Here is an 18,209-nt window from a genome sequence, read left to right as displayed (position 1 = left end):
TCCATCCTTGGGGGGTAAATTTCAGGTGAAATTCAGAGTTTTCCCCTCCCTGTCCCGTCCCACCAGGGATTGTCTGGGAATTGTTCAAAAAATAAAATAAAATAACCCCAAAAAAACCCCAAAAAGAAACAAACAAACAAAAGAGAAAAAACAAATAATAATAATTAAAACAAACCAAAGAAATCTCTCCAAAATTCCCTCAAAATCAACAAATAATCCCCCAAAAATTCCCCCAAAAATCCCAAAAAATCCCAAAACAAAACCAAGAAAAAGGCCCAAAAATCCCAAATTATCTCCCCAAAAAAATCCCAAAACACCCCAAAAACTAAAAAAAAAAAAAAATCCCCCCAAAAATTCCCCAAAATCCCAAAAATTCAAACAAAAAAATCTAAAAAAAAACCCCTAAAGAAACCCCCCAAGAATCCAAATGATCCCCCAGAAAAACCCCCAAAAATCCCCAGAAATTCAAACAAAAAAACCCAAAAACTCCAAATAATCCCCCCAAAAATTCCAGAAAAATCCCCCCCAAAAAACCCAAAAACCCCCAAAAAATCCCTAAAAAAACCACAAAAAAACCCCCAAAATATCCCCAAAAAATCCAAATAACCCCCCAAAAAACCCTAAAAAAAAAAAAAAAAAAAAATCCCCCCAAATCCTTAAAAAACACCCCCCAAAAAACCCCAAAAAAATCAAAATAACCCCCCCAAAAAAACCCTAAAAAAATCCAAAAAAATCCAAACAAAAAAAATCCCCCAAAAACCCTTAAAAAACACCCCCCAAAAAACCCCAAAAAAATCCAAATAACCCCCCAAACCCCCCGTGTCTCCATCAGTGTCGAGTCCATCGACGACTCCGACTCTTCAGCTCTTCCTGCCCCCCCAAAAAGCCCCAAATTTGGGTTGTTTTTTGGGGTTTATTTTGATTTTTTGGGGCGTCTCAGCTGCCGTAGTGCATCGTGTTGGTGGTGATGGACATGGGGGAGGCCATGGAGATCGGGGGGCCCCCCATGGTGAACTGGCTGTTCAGGGGGAAGTGGCTGCTGGAGCCTGCACTGCCCTGGGCTCCTGAGGATCCTGGGGGGATAAAAATAGAGATTTGGGGGTTAAAAAGGGGATTTGGGGGGATTTTGGGGGGATTTGGGGGTCTCAGGGGCTGTTCAGGGGGAAGTGGCTGCTGGAGCCAGCACTGCCCTGGGCTCCTGAGGATCCTGAGAGAGAGAAAATAGAGATTTGGGGGTTAAAAAGGGGATTTGGGGGGGGGTTGGGGGGTCACTGACAGGATTTGGGGTGTCAGGAAGGAGATTTGGGGGGGTTTGGGGGTCTCAGGGGCTGTTCAGGGGGAAGTGGCTGCTGGAGCCTGCACTGCCCTGGGCTCCTGAGGATCCTGGAAGAGAAATAAATAAATTTTGGGGTCATTGAGAGGATTTTGGGGGTCACAGGGGAAATTTGGGGGGTCACAGAGGGGGTTTGGGGGTCACAGGGGAAATTTGGGGGGTCACAGAGGGGGTCAGGGGGTCAGGGGCTGCTGGAGCCCCCCATGCCCTGGGCTCCTGAGGATCCTGGAGGGGAAAATAAAGAAATTTGGGGGTTAAAGAGGGGATTTGGGGGGTCACAGAGGGGGTTTGGGGGGTCACCGGGGAAATTTGGGGGTGTTGGAGGGTCAGGGAGGGGGTTTGGGGGTCAGTGGCTGCTGGAGCCCCCCATGCCCTGGGCTCCTGAGGATCCTGGAGGGGAAATAAATAAATTTTGGGGTAATTGAGAGGATTTTGGGGGTCACAGAAAGGATTTGGGGGGGATTTGGGGGGTCACAGGTCACAGACAGAATTTTGGGGTCTCTCAGGGTGTTTTTGGGGTGTTTTGGGGTGTTTACCTTGCACAATCCCCGTGCTCATGATGGAGCCCAAACTGACGATGCCCGTGTTGGGTTTGGGGGGCTCAGGGAGGGGATTTGGGGGCTCAGGGAGGGGATTTTGGGGTCACAGAGGATTTGGGGGGCTCAGGAGGGGTCAGAGGTTATTTTTGGGGTGTTTTTGGGGTGTTTTTGGGGGTTTTTGGGGTGTTTACCTTGCACAATCCCCGTGCTCATGATGGAGCCCATCCTGGAGTGGGTGTGGTTGACGATGCCCGTGTTTGCTGTGGGGGGGGGAAATTTGGGGAGGGGGTGAGGAGGGGAGGGGGGGCTTTGAGACCCCCCCAAAGCCCCTCAGGGCCCCCCCAGAGCCCCCCAGAGCCCCCCGAGGCTCACCCAGGGGGATGAGGTTGTTGTGGCCCACGTTGGAGCCCCCGGCGATGACGCTGCTCAGGTCGTAGGCGGCCGGCATGCCTGGGGGGGGGGGCAGGGTCAGGGACCCCCGAAATGGGGGAGACCCCGCCCCAGGACCCCCAAAATCTGCCCCAGGACACCCAAAACACCCCCAGGACACCCCAAAACCTCCCCAGACCCATCAGGATCCCCAAAATCCTCCCCAGGACCCCCCAAAACCTCCCCAGGACCCCTCCAAACCTCCCCAGACCCACCAGGATCCCCAAAACCCACCCCAGGACCCCCAAAATCCTCATCAGGACCCCCTCAAACCTCCCCAGGATCCACAAAACGTCCCCAGACCCATCAGGACCCCCAAAACCTGCCCCAGGACCCCCCAAAACCTCCCCACAACCTTACAGGGCCCCCAAACCCCCCCAGAACTATCCAGGACCCCCAAAACCTGCCCCAGGACCCCCAAAACACCCCCAGGACCCTCCCAAACCTGCCCAGGACCCCCCCAAAACCTCCCCAGACCCTCCAGGATCCCCAAAATCATCCCCAGGACCCCCAAAATCGTCCCCAGACCCACCAGGACACCCAAAACCTCCCCAGGACCCCCAAAAACCACCCTAGGACCTTCCAGGATCCTCAAAAATCATCCCCAGGACTCCCCCAAAACCTCCCCAGACCCACCAGGACCCCCAAAATCCTCCCCAGGACACCCAAATCATCCCCAGGACCCTCCAGGACCCCCCAAAGACCCTCCAGGACCCCCCAAAGACCCCCCAAACCCTCCCCCAGATCCCCCAAATCCCCCCCGGACCCCCCAAACTCCCCCAAAACTCCCTCCTAGACCCCCCCAGGACCCCTCCCAAACACCCCCAAAGACCCCAGACCCCCCAGACCCCTCTAGGACCCCCCAAATCCCCTCTGGACCCCCCTGGATCCCCTAAAACCCTCCAAAATCCCTCAAAACTCCCCCATAACTGTCCCCTAGACCCATCAGGACCCCCCACGACCCCCCCAGGACCCCCCAAAACCCCTTCCAACTCCCCCCAAAATCCCTCCACGACCCCCTAGACCCCCCCAAATCCCCTCCAGGACCCCCCAAACCCCCCCCAGGACCCCCAGCTGACCCACCAGCCACGGCCACCCCGGTGCTCATGTTGTAGGTGCTCCCCGTGTTCCACATGTTCTCCGAGGGGGACGAGTAGTGGGAGCCCGGGGGGGGCGAGGGGGTGGTCCCCGTGTACCTGGGGGGGAAAATGGGGGTCTCTGAGGGGCTTTGGGGGGGTCTGGGAGGGGGCTGGGGGGTCCTCAGGGGGTTTGGGGGGGCTGGGGGGGAGTTATGGGGGATTTGGGGGGTCCTGGGGGGTCTTTGGAAGGGATCTGAAGGGAGTTATGGGGGATTTGGCGGGGGGGGTTGGGGGATTTTGGGGGGATTTTGGGGGGTCTGGGGGTCTTTGGGTGGTCTGGGGGGAGTTTTGGGGGGTCCTGGAGGGGTCTGGAGGGGGTTTGGGGGCTCTGGGGGGGAATTTGGGGGGTCCTGGAGGCTCTTTGGGGGGTCTGGAGGTCTTTGGGAGGGATCTGGGGGGGAGTTATGGGGGATTTTGGGGGGTCCTGGGGGGTCTGGGGGTCTTTGGGGGGGTCCTGGAGGGGCCTAGGGGGGGGTTGGGGAGTCTGGGGGGGAATTTGGGGGGGGGGTTTTGGGGGTCTCAGGGGGGTGTTTTGGGGGGTGTTTTGGGGGTCTCAGGGGGTGTTTGGGGGGAGTTTGGGGGTTTTGGGGGTCTCAGGGGGGTTTTGGGGGTGTTTTGGGGGTCTCAGGGGGTTTTGGGGAGTGTCCTGGGGGTCTCAGGGGGGTTTTGGGGCTGTTTTGGGGGTCTCAGGGGGTTTTGGGGAGTGTCCTGGGGGTCTCAGGGGGGTTTTGGGGCTGTTTTGGGGGTCTCAGGGGGTTTTGGGGAGTGTCCTGGGGGTCTCAGGGGTCTCACCTGAAGAAGGGGTTTTTGAGGTCCAGCAGGTTGGAGGATTTGGAGCCCGTCTGGTCCACCTGGGCCACGATGCTGATGTCGTAGCTCTGTCTGGGGAGGGGGCACAGACTGAGACCCCCCACCCAAAATAATGGCCAGGGAGGGGTTTGGGACCCCCAAGAATCCCCAAACTGACTCCAAATCCTCCCCAAACCCCTCAGCTGCCCCCAATTCCCCCCAAACCAGCCCCAAATCGACCCAAATCCCCCCAAACTGACCCAAATTCCCCCCAATCCTCCCTAAATCCCCCCAGACTCCCCCAAACCGACCCCAAATCCCAAATTCCCCCACACTGACCCCAAATCCTCTCCAAACCGACCCCAAATCCCCTCAGCTGCCCCCCAAACCCTCTCTGTGCCCCCCAAACTGACCCCAATCCTCCCCAAACTGGCCCCAAATCCCCCTGAATTGACCCCAATCCCCCCCCAAATCCCCCCAAACTGACCCCAAATCCCCCCAAATCAACCCCAGTCCTCTCCAAATGCCCCCAAACTGACCCCAATCCTCCCCAAACTGGCCCCAAATTCCCCTGAATTGACCCCAATCCTCCCCAAATCTCCCCAAACCAGCCCCAATCCTCCTCAAACCTCCCAAAATTGACCCCAATCCTCCCCAAATCCCCCCAAACCCCCCCAAACCCCCACCTCTTGTTGGCGATGAGCAGGCAGGTCCCTGAGAGGGGACCAAACTGGCCCCAAATTCCCCCCAAACCCCTCCCAAATCCCCCCCAAACCCCCCACTCCCCACCTCTTGTTGGTGATGAGCAGGCAGGTCCCTGAGAGGGGACCAAACTGGCCCCAAATTCCCCCCAAACCACCCCCCAAATCCCCCCAAATCGACCCCAATCCTCCCAAAACTGACCCCAAACCAACTCAAATCCCCCCAAATCCCCCCAAACCCCCCAAAGGCAGTCCCCACCTCTTGTTGGCGATGAGCAGGCAGGTCCCTGAGAGCGTGTCCCCGGCCTTGGCGAAGAGCGGCGACTGGAACAGGCACCTCACCTGGTACCAGTGGGTCAGGGGCTCCGTGGGGGCCGTGGAGAGCCACACCGTCATTCTGGGGGGTCAGGGGGGCTCAGGGGGTGCTCGGGACCCCCAAAACCCCACCCCAAAAACCCAAAAAATCCTACATGGAGCCGATGAAAGCCACGTCGAACCAGAAGGCCAAGCCGTGCACCAGCCCCGAGTGCAGCATGTGGAATTTGAAGGGGATTTCTATCCTGGGGGGGGAAAATTTGGGGTGGTTGAGGGTCCCCAAAATCCAGAGAACCCCCAAAAAACACCCCCCAAAACCCCCCAGACCTGTGCAAGTCGCCCTCCTTGGCTTCCAAGAAGTTGACGGTGTATTTGACGGATTTGGCCATTAAAATCCGGATGTCAAAAGTGTCCTGGGAGGGAAAAAAGGGTGAAAATTGAGATTTGGAGTCTCCACAAAGACTTGGGCACAATTCCCAGTTTCTGCTCCCTTTTTTATCCCAAATTCCCAGTTTTTGCTCCCTTTTTTATCCCAAAATCCCCAATTTCTGCTCCTCCTTTACCCAAAATACCCAATTTCTCCTTTATCCCAAAATTCCCGATTTCTGCTCCTCCTTTATCCCAAATTCCCAATTTCTGCTCCTTCTTTATCCCAAAATTCCCGATTTCTGCTCCTCCTTTATCCCAAAATTCCCAATTTCTGCTCCTCCTTTATCCCAAATTCCCAATTTTTGCTTCTCCTTTTATCCCAAATTCCCAATTTCTGCTCCTCCTTTATCCCAAATTCCCAATTTCTCCTTTATCCCAAAATTCCCAATTTCTGCTTCTCCTTTATCCCAAAATTCCCAATTTCTGCTCCTTCTTTATCCCAAATTCCCAATTTCTGCTCCTTCTTTATCCCAAATTCCCAATTTCTGCTTCTCCTTTTATCCCAAATTCCCAATTTCTGCTTCTCCTTTTTATCCCAAAATTCCCAATTTCTCCTTTATCCCAAATTCCCAATTTCTGCTCCTCTTTTATCCCAAATTCCCAATTTCTGCTCCTCCTTTATCCCAAATTCCCAATTTCTGCTCCTCTTTTATCCCAAATTCCCAATTTCTCCTTTGTCCCAAATTCCCAATTTCTGCTCCTCCTTTATCCCAAAATTCCCAATTTCTGCTGGAGGAGCCCCCAAAGCTCCTCCTTTACCCCAAAAAGTGAATTTTGGCCTCACCACCACGGGCTGCCTGAAATACTCGTCCACGGCAGCCCCACGAAGGGCCGACAGGTCGACGCCGTGGAAGGAGGGTTGGTACCTTTGGGGGGCAAAAAAAATCCAAATTTGGGGGTTCAGGGATGGGGGAGAGGCCCAGGAGGGTCATTTGGGGGAAGGTTTTGGGGAAGGGGAAAGGGAGGGGTGGGATTTTTACTGGGGTTTGGCTCATTTCCTCCCAGATCAGGTTAATTTTATTAAAATCAGGTTCATTTTCCTTAAAACCAGGTTATTTTTACCAAAACCAGGCTCATTTCCCTTAAAACCAGATTATTTTTACCAAAACCAGGTTCATTTTCTCCCAAAATCAGGTTAATTTTACTAAAACCAGGTTCAGTTTCTCCAAAACCAGGTTATTTTTTACCAAAATCAGGTTCATTTCCCCCAAAACCAGGTTGATTTTACCCAAACCAGGTTTATTTCCCCAAAACCAGGTTGATTTTACCAAAACCAGGTTAATTTTACCCAAAACTCAACCAGACTCCCTCAAATTTCAGCTGATTCCCCTAAATTTTAGACAAATTCTCCCAAATTTTAGACAAATTCTCCCAAATTTCAGCCAAATTCCCTCAAATCCTGCTCAGATCCCGACCAGAATCGTTCCCTTTGTGGGGGGAACTGGGAATGGGGAAACTGGGAATGGGAAACTGGGAATGGGGAAACTGGGAAATGGGGAACTGGGAATGGGGGAACTGGGAATTGGGGAACTGGGAATGGGGAAACTGGGAATGGGGAAACTGGGAATGGGGAAACTGGGAAATGGGGAACTGGGAATGGGGGAACTGGGAATGGGGAACTGGGAATTGGGGAACTGGGAATGGGGAAACTGGGAATGGGGAACTGGGAATGGGGAACTGGGAATGGGGGAATGGGAATGGGGGAATGGGAATGGGAACAGGAACTGGGAATGGGGAAATGGGAATGGGAACAGGAACTGGGAATGGGGACTGGAATTGGGAACAGGAATGGGAACTGGGGACTGGGATTGGAGACTGGGACTGGGACCAGGAACTCTGAATTGGGAATGGGAACTGGGACTGGGAGCAGGAACTGGGACTGGGGACTGGGAACGGGGACAGGAACTCAGAACGGGAACTGGGATTGGGAACAGGAACTGGGAATGGGGACAGGGAATGGGAACTGGGATTGAGAACAGGAACTGGGAATGGGGACAGGGACTGGAGCTGGGACTGGGACCAGGAACTGGGAGCGGGAACAGGAACTTGGAATGGGAACTGGGAATGGGACTGGGAATTGGGGACTGGGAATGGGAGTAGGGACTGGGATTGGGAACTGGGAATGGGAACTGGGGACTGGGACCAAGAACTGGGATTGGGAACTGGGAATGGGAACTGGGGACTGGGACCAAGAACTGGGAACTGGGAACTGGGGACTGGACCAGGAACTCACAACAGGGACTGGGAATATGACCAGGAACTGGGAACAGGAACTGGGAACAGGAACTGGGAATGGGAACTGGGACTGGGAACTGGGACTGGGAACTGGGACTGGGAACTGGGAATGGGAACTGGGAATGGGAACTGGGATTGGGAACTGGGAACTGGGCCTGGGACCATCCTGCCCCTCACCAGAAGTTGGCCTTGGTGAACTGCTCCATGTAGAGCTGCTCGTCCGTGAAGGGCGCCAGGTGCACGTCCCCGATGGTGGGGAACATGTTACCTGTGGGGACAGGTGAGGGGCTCAGTGCCTGGGGGGGCTACAGCACCTGGGGGGACTGCCCAGGTGAGTCAAGCCCCACCCCCAGGTGAGTTAACCCCCTCACCGCTGGGTTTCAGGTACTTCTTGGCGTGCAGGTGACTCTCCAGCCCCCAGGTGAGTTAACCCCCCCAGGTGAGTCCCCAGGTGAGTCCTGCCCCCCCAGGTGAGTCCCCAGGTAACTCTCCAGTCCCCAGGTGAGTCCTCAGGTAAGTTAAACCCCCCCAGGTGAGTTAACCCCCTCACCGCTGGGTTTCAGGTACTTCTTGGCGTGCAGGTAACTCTCCAGCCCCCAGGTGAGTCCCCAGGTGAGTTAACCCCCCCAGGTGAGTCCCCAGGTGAGTTAAGCCCCCCAGGTGAGTCCCCAGGTGAGTCCCCAGGTGAGTTAACCCCCCCAGGTGAGTCCCCAGGTGAGTTAACCCCCCCAGGTGAGTCCCCAGGTGAGTTAAGCCCCCCCAGGTGAGTCCCCAGGTGAGTTAACCCCCTCACCGCTGGGTTTCAGGTATTTCTTGGCGTGCAGGTAACTCTCCAGCCCCCCCAGGTAACTCTCCAGGTGAGTTAAGCCCCCCCAGGTGAGTCCCCAGGTAACTCTCCAGTCCCCAGGTGAGTCCTCAGGTAAGTTAAACCCCCCCAGGTGAGTTAACCCCCTCACCGCTGGGTTTCAGGTATTTCTTGGTGTGCAGGTAACTCTCCAGCCCCACCAGGTAACTCTCCAGGTGAGTTAAGCCCCCCCAGGTGAGTCCCCAGGTAACTCTCCAGTCCCCAGGTGAGTCAAACCCCCCCAGGTGAGTTAACCCCCTCACCGCTGGGTTTCAGGTACTTCTTGGCGTGCAGGTAACTCTCCAGCATCCTCTCGTTGAAGAGCATGTAGCCCATGGGCTCGGAGATGATGATGTCCACCTGCTCAGGTAACGACACCTCCTCCACCTTCCCCGGGATCACCACGATTCGCTCCGTCAGGTTGTTGCTTTTTACCAGCACCTGGGGGAATTCAATTGGGAAAATTAAAATTAAATTATTAAAATTAAAATTAAAAAATTAGAATTTAATCATTAAAATTAAATGATTAAAATTAAAATTTAAAAAATTAGAATTAAATGATTAAAATTAAAAGTTAAAATTAGAATTTAATTATTAAAATTAAAAGTTAAAATTAGAATTGAATTATTAAAATTAAAAGTTAAAATTAGAATTCAATTATTAAAATTAAAATTAAAATATTAGAATTGAATTATTAAAATTAAATTAGTAGAACTAAAATCAGTAGAACTAAAATCAAAATTATTAAAATTAAATTATTAAAATCAAAATTAAATTATTAAGATTAAAATTCAATTATTGGAATTAAAATTATTAAAATTAACATATTAAGATTACAGTGAAATTATTAAGATTAAAATTCCATTATTAAATTTCAATTAAGATTACAATTAAATGATTAAAATTAAAATCAAAGAATTAACATTAAAATTACATTATTAAGATTAACATTAAATTATTAAAATTACATCGTTAAAATCAAATAATTAACATTAAAATTCAATTATTAAGATTAGAATCAAATTATTAAAATTAAATTATTAAAATTAAATTATTAAAATTTAAAATTGCATTATTGAAATTAAAATCGAACCGTTAAAATTAAATAATTAACTTATTAAACTTCAATAATTAAATTATTAAAAGTAAAATTAAATTATTAAAACGAAAAGTTATTGAAAAATAATTAAATTAAATTAAATTAAAAAATAAAGGGGTTTAGGGTGTTGGGGAGATTGTGTGGTGGAGTGGGGGAAAAAAATGGGGAGGGGGGGAAATGGAGGGGAAAAAAATGAGGTTTTTGAGGTAAAATTCCTGAGTTTTTTGGGGTGAAACCCCCTGTTTTTGGGGTTCTGGGCTGACCTCGGCGTGCTGGGCCATGGTACTGGCCTCCACCACGGAGATTTTTGTCATTAATTTTTGTCTCTGATTTTTCTCCCTGTCAGGGCTGGACCCTCAGATTTTTTTTGGGTAAATCCCAGAGTTTTTTGGAGGTAAAACCCCAGAATTTTGGGATAAAACCCCAGAGTTTTGAGGTAAAATCCCAGAGTTTTTTTGAGGTAAAACCCCAGAATTTTGGGATAAAACCCCAGAATTTTGGTGTAAAATCCCAGAGTTTTTTTGAGGTAAAACCCCAGAATTTTGGGATAAAATCTCAGAGGTTTTTGGGATAAAATCCCAGAGTTTTTTTTGAGGTAAAACCCCAGAATTTTGGGATAAAACCCCAGAATTTTGGGATAAAACCCCAGAATTTTGGGATAAAATCCCACAGTTTTTTTGAGGTAAAACCCCAGAATTTTGGGATAAAATCTCAGAGGTTTTTGGGATAAATCCCAAAGTTTTTTGGGGTATTTTTGGGGTGAAACCCCCTGTTTTTGGGCTGACCTCGGCGTGCTGGGCCATGGTACTGGCCTCCACGGCGTAGATTTTCCGTGCCCCGGCCTGGGCAGCGAAGAAGGAGAGAATCCCTGAGCCACAACCCACGTCCAGCACGATCTGGGGGGAAAAAAGGGGGTCAAGGATCCCAAAGGAGCCCAAAAAATCCTGGAATTGGGGACCCCAAAGGCGCTCCGAGCCCCAGTTTGATCCCAGGTTTGATCCCATATTTGATATATTAATCCCATGTTTGATCCCATATTTAGTATATTAGTCCCATATATTTAATCCCATGTTTGAGTTTGATCCTGTGTTTAATCCCATGTCTGATCCTATATTTGCACCCATATTTGATCCTGGGTTCAATCTCATGTTTAATCCTGTGGCTGATCCCATATTTGATATATTAATCCCATGTATTTAATCCCATGTTTGAGTTTGATCCTGGGTTTGATCCTGTGTTTAATCCCAGGTTTGATCCTGTGTTTGAACCCATATTTAAACTCATATTTAATCGCATATTTGATCCCGTATTTGATATATTAATCCTGTGTATTTAATCCCATGTTTGAGTTTGATCCCGTGTTTAATCCCATGTTTGATCCTAAATTTAAACACATATTTGATCTCGTGTTTGATTCCATGTTTAATCCCACGTCTGATCCTCCCCAGAAGTAGTTGAACCCCCCCAAAACAAGTCAGATCTCCCTAAAACGAGTCAGATCCCCCCAAAAAAGAACTGAGCCCCCCGTTACCTTGTCCTTGAAGTCGCTGTGGTTCTGCAGGATGGCGCGTTGGTAAGTCCCGGTGCGCACGTAATCCTGCATCATGTTCTGCTGCTGGGACAGGTACCCGTAAAACTGCCCAAAGACAGACAGACAGACATGGGGACAGCCCTGTGACCCTGCATCGTGTTCTGCTGCTGGGACAGACAGACAGACAGACAGACAGACAGACAGACAGCCCTGTGACCCTGCATCGTGTTCTGCTGCTGGGACAGACAGACAGACAGACAGACAGACAGACAGACAGACAGACAGCCCTGTGACCCTGCATCGTGTTCTGCTGCTGGGACAGACAGACAGACAGACAGCCCTGTGACCCTGCATCATGTTCTGCTGCTGGGACAGGGACCCGTAAAACTGCCAGACAGACAGACAGACAGACAGACAGCCCTCCCTGTGACCCTGCATCATGTTCTGCTGCTGGGACAGGTACCCGTAAAACTGCCCAAAGACAGACAGACAGACAGACAGACAGACAGACAGACAGACAGACAGACAGACAGACAGCCCTGTGACCCTGCATCGTGTTCTGCTGCTGGGACAGACAGACAGACAGACGGACAGACGGACAGACGGACACGGGGACACCATGGGGACACACAGGGACATCCCCAGAACCAGGAATTCCACCCCAAACACTGGAAATTCTCCTCCAAACACCAGGAATCCTGCCCCAAAAACTGGGAATTCCACCCCAAACACCAGGAATTCTCCTCCAGCACCAAGAATTCCACCCCAGACTCCAGGAATCCCACTCCAAACCCCAGGAATTCCACCCCAAACCCCAGAAATTCCACCCCAAACACCAAAATTTCCACCCCAAACACCAGGAACTTTCCCCCAAACCCCATAAACCCTCCCCAAACCCCCAGAAATCCCCCTCAAACACCAGGAATTCCCCCCAAAACCCCAGAAATCCCCCCAAAACCCCATAAATCCCCCCCAAAACTCCATAAATCCCCCCAAAACCCCAAGAATCCCCTCCCAAACCCCAGAATTCCACCCAAAACCCCATAAATCCCACCTCAAACTCCAAAAATTTCACCCCAAACCCCAGAAATTCCACCCCAAACCCCAGAAATTCCACCCTGAACACCAAAATTTCCACCCCAAACCCCATAAATCCCACCTCAAACTCCAAAATTTCCATCCCAAACCCCAGGAATTCCCCTCAAAAACCAGAAATTCTCTTCCAGCACCAAGAATTCTTCTCCAAAAACTGGGAATTCCACCCCAAACCCCAGAAATCCCCCAAAAACCCCAGAAGTCTCACCTCAAACAACAGAAATCCATCCCAAACTCCAGGAATTCTCCCCAAACCCCCCATAAATCCCACCCCAAACACCAAAATTCCCACCCCAAACCCCCATAAACCCTCCCAAAACCCCCATAAATCCCCCCAAACCCCATAAATCCCCCCCAGAACCCCAAGAATCCCCCAAACCCCCATAAATCCCCCCAAAACCCCAGAATTCCACCCCAAACCCCATAAATCCCCCCCAAAACCCCAAGAATCCTCCAAAACCCCAGAAATTCCACCCCAAACACCAAAATTTCCACCCCAGACCCCGGGAATTCTCCTCCAGCACCAGGAATTCCACCCCAAACTCCAGGAATTCTCCTCCAGCACTGGGAATCCTTCCCCAACCACCAAAATTTCCACCCCAAATCCCATGAATCCCCCTCAGACCCCAGAAATTCCCCCCAAAACCCCAGAAATCCCACCCCAACCACCAAAATTTCCACCCCAAACCCCAGGAATCTCACCCCAAACACCAAAAATTCTCCTCCAAACCCCAGAAATTCCTCCTCAAACCCCAGGAATCCCCCCCAAAACCCAGAAATTCTCTTCCAGCACCAAAAATTCTTCTCCAAAAACTGGGAATTCCACCCCAAAACCCTCCCCAGAGCCCCACCTGGAAGTACTGCACGGCCGAGGACTCCTCGGTGCGCTCACTGAACACCGAGCGCTCCGTGTTGTGGCCCCGGCAGTTCTTCAGGATGTTGTAAAACGAGCAGAAATCTGAGGGAAAGAATTAAAATTTGATTTATTTGGGGGTATTTGAGGGGCTAAAGGAGGGTCCCAGGGGGTGTCTCTCACCAGTGGGGGTCCCGAACTGCAGCAGGACGCTGTTACAGCCCAGGGTGATGATGAAGGATTGTTTCCCCACGCGGCTGCACTCGGTCTCGCGCGACACCGAGCACTTGAACACGCACACATCCTCCTCTGGGGGGGAGAAAAAACGGGAATAAAGATGGGAAAAATGAGAATAAACATGGGGAAAATATGGGGGAAATATGGGGGAAATATGGGGGAAATATGGGGGAAATATGGGGGAAAATATGGGGGAAATATGGGGAAAAAATGGGGAAAAAATGGGGAAAAAATGGGGAAAAAATGGGGAAAAAATGGGGAAAAAATGGGGAAAAATGGGGATAAACACCGAGCACTTGAACACGCACACAGCCTCCTCTGGGATGGGGAAAAAATGGGAATAAAGATGGGAAAAATGAGAATAAACATGGGGAAAATATGGGGGAAATATGGGGGAAATATGGGGGAAAAAATGGGGAAAAAATGGGGAAAAAATGGGGAAAAAATGGGGAAAAAATGGGGAAAAAATGGGGAAAAAATGGGGAAAAAATGGGGAAAAAATGGGGAAATATAGGGGATAAATGTGAGGAAAAATGAGAATAAACATGGGGATAAATATGGGAAATGTGGGGATAAACACCGAGCACTTGAACACGCACACATCCTCCTCTGGGGGAGAAAAAAATGGGGATTAATGTGGGGAAAAATGAGAAAAACTATGGGGAAACTATGGGGAAAATATGGGGGAAATATGGGGAAAAAATGGGGGGAAAATGGGGGGAAAATGGGGGGAAAATGGGGGGAAAATGGGGGGAAAATGGGGGGAAAATGGGGAAAAAATGGGGAAAAAATGGGGAAAAAATGGGGGAAAAAATGGGGGAAAAAATGGGGAAAAAATGGGGAAAAAATGGGGAAAAAATGGGGAAAAAATGGGAATAAAAATGGGAATAAAAATGGGAATAAACATGGGGAAAAATGGGAATAAATATGGGGAATGAGGGGGAAAATGAGAATGGGAAAAGAAAACCAGGCAAAACCAGGAATGGGGAGGAAAAATCCAGGAAAAAAATCAGGAATGAGGGAGGAAAAACCAGAAATAAGAGCAGAAAACCAGGGAAAAATCAAGAATGGGGGCAGAAAAAACCAGGAAAAAATCAGAAATAAGGAAGGAAAATCATGAAAAAACCAGGAATTAGGGTAAAAAATTAAGAATGAGGAGGGAAAAACCAGGAAAAATCAGGAAATTGGGGCAGAATCGAAAAGGAAAAAAGGAGGGCCAGAGACACGAGTGAGACGAGAACAATTAACCCAATTAACCTTTAATTGTGTCAGGGAGGATTAAAAAACCTCAGCCCAGGGCACAAATTGGGAATTTTGGGATAAAAGGAGGAGCAGAAAATGGAAAAAAAACCCTCAAAATTTGGAGAAAAAAAACCCAAAAAATAAAAAAAAAATTTAAAATCTCGATTTTTTTTCATTGGGAAAATCACATTTTTTTTTCTTGAGAAATCCTGATTTTTCCTTAGAAAATCCTGATTTTTTTCCTTAGAAAATCTCGATTTTTTTCTCTGAAAAATCTCAATTTTTTTCTCTGGAAATTCACGATTTTTCTCTCTGAAAATCCCAATTTTTTTCCTTAGAAAATCCCTAATTTTTCCTCGAGAAATCCACGATTTTTCCCTTGAGAAATCCTGATTTTTCCCTTGGGAAAATCCCAACTTTTTCCCTGAAAAATCCTGATTTTTTCCTCAGAAAATCCCATTTTTCCCTGGGAAAATCCAGGTTTTTTTCCTTAAAAAAATCCCAATTTTTTCCTTAAAAAAAAATCCCAATTTCTCCCTCGAAAAATCCCATTTTTTTCTTAAAAAATCCCATTTTTTTTCCTTAAAAAATCCCTTTTTTTTTCCTTAAAAAATCCCATTTTTTTCCTTAAAAAATCCCAATTTTTTTCTTAAAAAATCCCAATTTTTTTCTTTAAAAATCCCAATTTTTTCCTTAAAAAATCCCAATTTCTCCCTCGAAAAATCCCATTTTTTTCTTAAAAAATCCCATTTTTTTTCCTTAAAAAATCCCAATTTTTTCCTTAAAAAAATCCCAATTTCTCCCTCGAAAAATCCCATTTTTTTCCTTAAAAAATCCCAATTTTTTCCTTAAAAAATCCCATTTTTTTCCTTAAAAAATCCCATTTTTTTCCTTAAAAAATCCCAATTTTTTTCCTTAAAAAATCCCATTTTTTTTCCTTAAAAAATCCCATTTTTTTTCCTTAAAAAATCCCAATTTTTTTCTTTAAAAATCCCAATTTTTTCCTTAAAAAATCCCAATTTCTCCCTCGAAAAATCCCATTTTTTTCCTTAAAAAATCCCAATTTTTTCCTTAAAAAATCCCATTTTTTTCCTTAAAAAATCCCATTTTTTTCCTTAAAAAATCCCAATTTTTTTCCTTAAAAAATCCCATTTTTTTTCCTTTAAAAATCCCATTTTTTTTCCTTAAAAAATCCCAATTTTTTTCTTTAAAAATCCCAATTTTTTCCTTAAAAAATCCTGATTTTCCCCCCTAAAAGTCCCATTTTTTGCGGGTTCTGGGCGGCCCCGGAGGCGGCGGGAAGTGACGGGGGAAGGACCCGGAGGAGGAACAAACCCGGGAGGTTCTTTGTGAAGCATCAAAAAAAGAACCGGGAACGTGGTTTTTGTCCTCAAAACTCCTCCCGGGGACACAAAGGAGCCGCTCCGGGAGCTCCATTTCCCTTCACTTCACACTCACTCATTCATTCATTAATTATTAATTAGTAATTAATTAGCAAAGCGGAGCCGTTAGGAAAACAAAACAAAACAAAAAAAAATTAAATTAAAATAAACCAAAAAGAATTTGGGGTTAAAGGAGAAAAAAATGGAGGATAAAAAAAAGACAAAAAAAAAAGGGTCGAAAAGGAAAAAAAATAGAAAAAAAAAAGGGTTGAAAAGGAGAAAAAAAAAAAACAATAAAAAGGAGAAAAAAAAGAGGAATTTAAGGGGAAACAAAGAGAATTCTCGGAGCAGGGAAAGGTCGAGGGAGGGATGGGGGGGACCCCCCACAAAATATTAGGGAGATTTAAAATCCCTTCCCCCAAAAAAATCTCTTTTTGGAGCCCCCCAAACTCAGCTCTGAACCCCCAAATCCCTCAGAGCCCCCCGAGAGTCCTGAGACCCCCCAAAAAAACCCCAAAAGCCCCCAGACCCCCAAACCCCCCCAAAACCCCCAGACCCCTCCAAAAGTCCCCAGACCCCCCCAAAAAAAAACCCCAAAAAACCTCCAAGTGCCCCCAGACCCTTTAAAAATCCTCCCAAAAAACCCCCAAGACCCCCCAAATCCTCAGGGACCCCCCAAATCTCCTCAGGGACCCCTCAGGGCCCCCCCAAACCCCCTGAGGGCTCCCCCAAACCCTCAGTGACCCCTCAGAGTCCCTTTCTCAACCCCCTAAATTCCCACAGACCCCTCAGGACCCCCCTAAATCCCCCCAAATCCTGAATGACCCCTCAGGGCTCCCCTAAACTCTCACTGACCCCTCAGGGCCCCCTCAAATCCCCTCAGCCCCTCCCCAAATCCCCTCAGGGACCCCCCAAAGCCCCCCTAAATCCTCAGTGACCTCTCAGGGCCCCCCTAAATTCCCACAGACCCCTCAGGGTCCGTTCCCTGAGCCCCCCAAATCCTCACTGACCCCTCAGGGACCCCCCTAAACCCTCAGGGCTCCCTAAATTTTCACAGACCCCTCAGGGCCCCTTTCCTGAGCCCCCAGACCCTCACTGATCCCTCAGGACCCCCCCAAACCCTCAATGATCCCTCAATGGCCCCTTTCCTGCGCCCCCTAATCCTGAGTGACCCCTCAGGGACCCCCTAAACTCCCACAGACCCCTCAGAATCCCTTTCTCGACCCCCTAAATCCTCATTGACCCCTCAGGGTCCGTTTCCTGAGCCCCCAGACCCTCAGTGACCCCTCAGAGTCCCCCAAAACCCTCAGTGACCCCTGAGGGCTCCCTGAGCCCCTCAGAGTCCCTTTCCCGCCCCCTCAGGGCCCCCCGAGCCCCTCCGGGTGGGTTTCCCGGCCCCGCTGACCCCTCCGGCCCCCCCCAGACCCTCAGTGACCCCTCAGCCCCCCCCCAGACCCTCAGTGACCCCTCAGGGCCCCACAGCCCCCTCAGGCCCCCCCAGCCCCTCGGTGACCCCTCGGGGCCCCTCCCCCGGCCCCGCCGGCCCCCTCCCCCGCCGTGCCCGGGCCCCCCGCCCCTCAGGCCCCCCGCCCGGCCGGGGGTCACTCACGGCCGTAGAGGGCGATGGCGGCGCTGTCGGGGCCCGTGCGGACCTCGAGGCGCAGCGGCTGCTGCTCCTGGTGCCGCTGGATCTCCCCGTTCGCGTCCCCGACCGTGAGGAGCCGCACGCCGGGGAACACCGACACCGCGGCCATCTTGGACCGCGCCGCGCCCCGCCCACCGCGGGGACACGCCCACTGAGCACGCGCGGGGCACGCCCACCTGAACCGGGGCACGCCCACTGACCCCGCGAGGAGACACGCCCACCGAAAACAAGACACGCCCACCTACACCGGGACACGCCCACTGAACCCCGAGATGGGGTACGCCCACCTAACCCAGGACACGCCCACCTAAACCGAGACACGCCCACCTAACCCAGGACACGCCCACCTAAGCCGAGACACGTCCATCTAAC

The 18,209-nt window shown here is 49.8% G+C and overlaps 1 protein-coding gene across 7 annotated transcripts; it reads right to left on the bottom strand.

Moving 5' to 3' along the window:
- Window positions 1–543: 543 nt before the first annotated feature.
- CARM1 (coactivator associated arginine methyltransferase 1) lies at window positions 544–17,963 on the bottom strand. 7 transcript variants are annotated; one of them, XM_083881842.1, is made up of 16 exons: window positions 17,802–17,963; window positions 13,515–13,640; window positions 13,330–13,436; window positions 11,384–11,488; window positions 10,638–10,748; window positions 9,017–9,194; window positions 8,087–8,177; window positions 6,459–6,540; window positions 5,573–5,658; window positions 5,401–5,490; window positions 5,190–5,327; window positions 4,233–4,322; window positions 3,385–3,497; window positions 2,245–2,322; window positions 2,064–2,132; window positions 552–1,073 (listed from the first exon to the last, which is right to left on the bottom strand). In XM_083881842.1, exons 1-16 carry the CDS (start codon window positions 17,944–17,946, stop codon window positions 937–939), a joined length of 1,746 nt encoding a protein of 581 aa, XP_083737968.1. In that variant the 5' UTR covers window positions 17,947–17,963; the 3' UTR covers window positions 552–936. The 7 variants fall into 7 exon arrangements, with proteins under 7 accessions (XP_083737965.1, XP_083737964.1, XP_083737963.1 ...); XM_083881839.1 differs by lacking the exon at window positions 17,802–17,963 and adding an exon at window positions 1,697–1,723 and having other exon boundaries at window positions 544–1,046; window positions 5,190–5,293; window positions 5,401–5,658; window positions 13,515–15,122; XM_083881837.1 differs by lacking the exon at window positions 17,802–17,963 and adding an exon at window positions 1,697–1,723 and having other exon boundaries at window positions 547–1,046; window positions 5,401–5,658; window positions 13,515–15,122.
- Between the last annotated feature and the right edge of the window lie 246 nt (window positions 17,964–18,209).

This window comes from Zosterops lateralis (assembly GCF_965231275.1).
Source record: "Zosterops lateralis genome assembly, chromosome: 36".
NCBI lineage: Eukaryota > Metazoa > Chordata > Aves > Passeriformes > Zosteropidae > Zosterops > Zosterops lateralis.
The sequence above is the reverse complement of the archived record's forward strand: the minus strand, read 5'-3'. Positions and strand labels throughout refer to the sequence as shown.